This window comes from Hippocampus comes, unplaced genomic scaffold (assembly GCF_001891065.2).
Source record: "Hippocampus comes isolate QL1 unplaced genomic scaffold, H_comes_QL1_v1.1 scaffold174, whole genome shotgun sequence".
Lineage (NCBI taxonomy): Eukaryota > Metazoa > Chordata > Actinopteri > Syngnathiformes > Syngnathidae > Hippocampus > Hippocampus comes.
The window spans coordinates 3,234,793-3,239,003 of NW_017805983.1; the positions used below are offsets into that span (position 1 = coordinate 3,234,793).

Sequence of the window (4,211 nt, forward strand, 5' to 3'; positions counted from 1 at the left end):
TTGTATGCTTAAGAATAATTTGGAAGGAAAATGTTGTGTATCCTGATGTGTCATCAAATGTCTTTTCATATTGCAATAAGGTAAATTGATGATTCTTTAATTGAAGTATGTGTTACTGACCCCATGTTTGTGTTTTCTTTTGCAGACTCAACATGGAACGACAATGCGTGCACCGTGTTAAACCCATATGTTTGCTGCAGACCTGCGGAGAAAAAAGATTGCCATTAATCAGCCCTCTTTGCTTCCATCTTTCGTCGATAATAATCTTTCCTTCATCACACAACCTTTGAGACAACATCGGTGGTGTCGTTTAATGTCGCTTTGCCGGGTAATTCACTGGTTAATTATTCGATTCAGTGGGATCTTTTCAATAAATGACTCCTTTTTTCTAAGCAAACCAATATGTTGGAGTGGAATTCCTTTCCCTTCGCACCCATTGCGGCGTTTATTGCTTACTCACTGAATGGCGGTTGAATGAGAAAGAGCCAAATGCCTTCTTTTGTTGTTTGATCTCATTGGTCCCGCTCGGTTGCTTTCCTCATTCACACCATGAACCGTGTCATCGTTTTTCACAATCGCAACACACACTTTCTTCTATCTGGCGGGACGGACACCAGGGGTGGGCAATTCATTTTGCAAAGAGGTCACACGAGAAACACAAAACGCTTGCCGCGGGCCGAGCCATCCTGCTCAAGTCTCCTTCGTTCGATGTTATTTTCAATGAAAAGCTGTGTGTACAGACGTGGTATATATTGTTATAATTAGGAAATACACATTTAAAACAAAATGAGAGGCGGTCATTCAGATTACAGCTTTACACATTCAAAATACTCGTGTTAATTGCATCAACCGTCAGCTCATATTCGTTGTTCCTAGTCAAGACGCCCAAATGTATTGTGGGGAGTGTAATATTATTGACGATGACGTATAATACCGCAGTGATGACTGATAAAACACCCAAAACATACAGTCTATGGTTTTGCCAACAGTTTTGTCAGGCCATATTCTTGTGGCCCACCATGCCGGAAATAAGAACGTTGCTAACGTTAGAAAAGCCGGTGTTATTTTTGCTAGTCTCTTTTCAGAGAGGGGCGGGTTTAATGATAGATCCCAGAGGGGCACCGTATTTGACATCTAATTTTTTCTTGGTGGTCTAGGACAGGGTCAGTCACAAACTGTGGGTGGGCTGGATCTGGCCCCCAGGCCATACTTTGCCCAAATCTTGTCACTAGCGGATCTCGTCTGTTCAAGTGTCAGGAGACTCATCTTTACAGTTTTGGCATTGTGCTCCCTTATAATTAACATGACAAATCGATAATTCAGGATAACCTCTCACCCTTTCACTCTCATTCACATGACGAAATGCTCCGATACACAAAACCGATTTTTTGTTTTTATTTTTGCTCATCAAAGCATGTGAGATACTCTTCTAAATGCGACTGAAATGCTCTGACACACACTACTTTACTGCTTATCCTACCTATTCATCTACAAGCGAGGGAGCAAGAAAGTGCTTGGACTTGCGCCTGCAATATTCCCAACATAGCAAGGTTTTCGTGACATCTATCGATTTCCCGACCCCTCCAGCAGCTATTTCTCTCAATATATTTCATTTTTCATCATACATTTCTCAATGCATGTATAAAAGATCCACCAGGCAAACCCAAACAACAATATTTTGAAGCAAATAACAAAATAAACACGTACTGTTTTTTTTTTTTCCACTGCAAAGGGCTCTCTTGCATAAAAATGACCATTCAAGGACAGCACAAAACTCCTAAACAGCAAACCAACTTAAACAACAAGACCTCATCTTCTGCAATTGTCACAAAAATTAACTCACTGGAAATGTTTGCACTTCTGAGTCAAGATTTCAGTCACCCCTCTTCAGAACTCGGCTCTCCGTCTCAATAGGCCAAACAACACTTTCAAGTCTGACATAGAATTATCGGATCTGCCCAATCAACTGGACCGTAACATTTTGCTGGGTGATTGGCGTTGTAGATAATTAACGACAGTTACATCATCTACGACTAGTGTTGATCAGGGTGGAATATTTTAAACAATGTTTGTGTTATCTTTCCAGGTTCCGTGTTGTCACAGACTGGAGTCGAGACTTATTTATGAATGTGGGATGTTTCATGCATTCCCTGAATGTGAGGCGCCACTTCAACAGGACGTGGAAATAGACTGTGAAGCGATTGTGACATCGGCATTACAGTCTGTACAAAATTGTGCACTTGGACCTACAATTACATCCAACTTTAAAAAGCAAAGAGCACACAAACACATTTCTTATGCAGAAGCAGATTCCTTCATTTATTAGTCATAAGCCTGAAGGTTTTTTTCTCGACTGAGCACAACCAATGACAACTAAATGGTGCAGAAGAAGCAATAGAAAAAGAAGAAGGAATAGATGATTAGACTGAGAAATCAGACTGTTATCCCTGAAGTATATTTATTCTCATCCAGAAGGTTGTAAAGATGATGTGATGGTCGGATTAGTGTTTCTTGATGTGCACTTTTTTGGCACAAACATATGGACTCAAATCTGCACAGTTGTCATCATGCCACTGTTCAGCTGTAAGAAAAACAAAACAAATATGATATGAAATCCTCAGAAGACTGAATTGCGATTCCATTTCTACAAAGCAAAGAAATGAATTCATTTTTACTTGACGCCTCGATGTCCACACAGTCCTCAGGAGGTACACCTTCATTCGGCTGCCCAGTCTCAAAGTCATCGAAACCTGCAGAGCTGCCATCAGTCCAAATGAAGTCACCCTCCTGGAAAATAATAAGCCCCATTTGAACGAGACGCAAGAAAACCGCTGCTTGGATTTTCATCTGATTTCAGTTTGTTTTGACGTGATACTGGGGACAGGAACGTGGAGAAGGCAGTCAGGGGATTGGAGTGTGATTGTCAAAAGTATCGTTTATCCTGAAAGCTAACTGCATTCATAACGTGTCGTCCCGAAGCCAGCGCGGATCTGACCAGTGTCCACCTGTTGGTGAAGCCCCATGATTTATTCAAGGCCACTGCGGTTTCCCCTTCTCATAAAGACCAACACTCAACCTTACGTGCTTCGGTTAAGCCGGTGACAAGGTTGAATCGGGAGAGCACATTCATCTTTTAAGACATTTCTAGGGATCAGCAACCGACATGAATGAATCAAGACTTGATTACTGAGCAAGGATTTACCAAGATGGAGTCCTGGTATCCAATCCAGGTGTCTTTGAAAGTACCAGCAGCTGCCCGAATTATTTCAATAACCACTTGGTTCTCCAGGGCACTGTTGATGGACGCCAGATTCCCACCGAGAATGTTGCAGACCCTCTGATGTGACAAAACCAAACCAGCAAAAGAAAAAAATAATCAACTGTACAATAACTGTTATGAACGATGCCGCAACTACTGGCTGAAAGTCTTCCAAACCTCTGCATCGGGAAAGCTTCTCGGATCATGTTGGTAGATGAAACAGCGATTGTTCAACCGAGTCCAGCCTTTAGGGCAGTACCCTGCAACACAATTTTAGCCCTTTTAGGCGACAACTCACTCTGGGGAAGGAAGGTGAGGAAGGAATCCAAGTGTGATGCTAAGACTAACCTTTCAATGTTTGACATGACTGCGAGAAGAAAAGCAAGATGGCAAATCATGACTGATGATCAAACGCAATCGCAAATATACATCCGTTGAAGTCACCGGCAGAAATTTTGACTTACGACTCCGGCCAACAGTCCACAGATCCCGCAAAGGAGGAGCAAGGAGCGAAGAGCAGATGCCATCTGTGCGGTGACAGAAGAAGACAGTTTTTCATTTGCGCGTTTGACCGCGAGGGATACGAGCTGATCATATTGGTAATCTATCTCACGTGGTGTTGTTTGAAATGTTCCTTTTAGTGATAAATTTTGTTGCGCGAGGTTACCTTTGCAGAGGTGATGCTTGATGCTGAGAATGAAGCCGAGCAGTCCTTTTTATACGTAGGCTTGACGCAGTCCTGGAATGAAAAATATGGCAATCATCGTCTTGTCACGTGACACATCAGACGAGTTCTGCAACAACCTTTGGAAACCCGTTCAGGTGAGTTACCTGTGTAGCTTTGAGGGAGTTTTAACAAACAAGGGTAACGTCTTTTTTTCATATGATGTGCACCTGGGCACTCGTGCCGAAATGAAGACAAAACTAGAGGTGACGGGTCAAGTTTATGTGT

The 4,211-nt window shown here is 42.3% G+C and overlaps 1 protein-coding gene across 1 annotated transcript; it reads right to left on the reverse strand.

Annotated features, from left to right (window-relative positions):
- Window positions 1-2,295: 2,295 nt before the first annotated feature.
- LOC109528332 (galactose-specific lectin nattectin-like) lies at window positions 2,296-3,970 on the reverse strand. The gene is made up of 7 exons (XM_019890755.1): window positions 3,927-3,970; window positions 3,724-3,786; window positions 3,608-3,626; window positions 3,437-3,519; window positions 3,203-3,337; window positions 2,676-2,787; window positions 2,296-2,581 (listed from the first exon to the last, which is right to left on the reverse strand). Exons 2-7 carry the CDS (start codon window positions 3,784-3,786, stop codon window positions 2,502-2,504), a joined length of 492 nt encoding a protein of 163 aa, XP_019746314.1. The 5' UTR covers window positions 3,927-3,970; the 3' UTR covers window positions 2,296-2,501.
- Between the last annotated feature and the right edge of the window lie 241 nt (window positions 3,971-4,211).

Coding starts and splice junctions, on each gene's coding strand:
- LOC109528332 (XM_019890755.1), bottom strand. CDS start 3,786: ATGGCATCTGCTCTTCGCTCCTTGCTCCTCCTTTGCGGGATCTGTGGA. Junction 2,788..3,202: donor GATACCAGGACTCCATCTTG/GTAAATCCTTGC, acceptor ATTATTTTCCAG/GAGGGTGACTTCATTTGGAC. Junction 2,582..2,675: donor TGTGGACATCGAGGCGTCAA/GTAAAAATGAAT, acceptor TTTTTCTTACAG/CTGAACAGTGGCATGATGAC.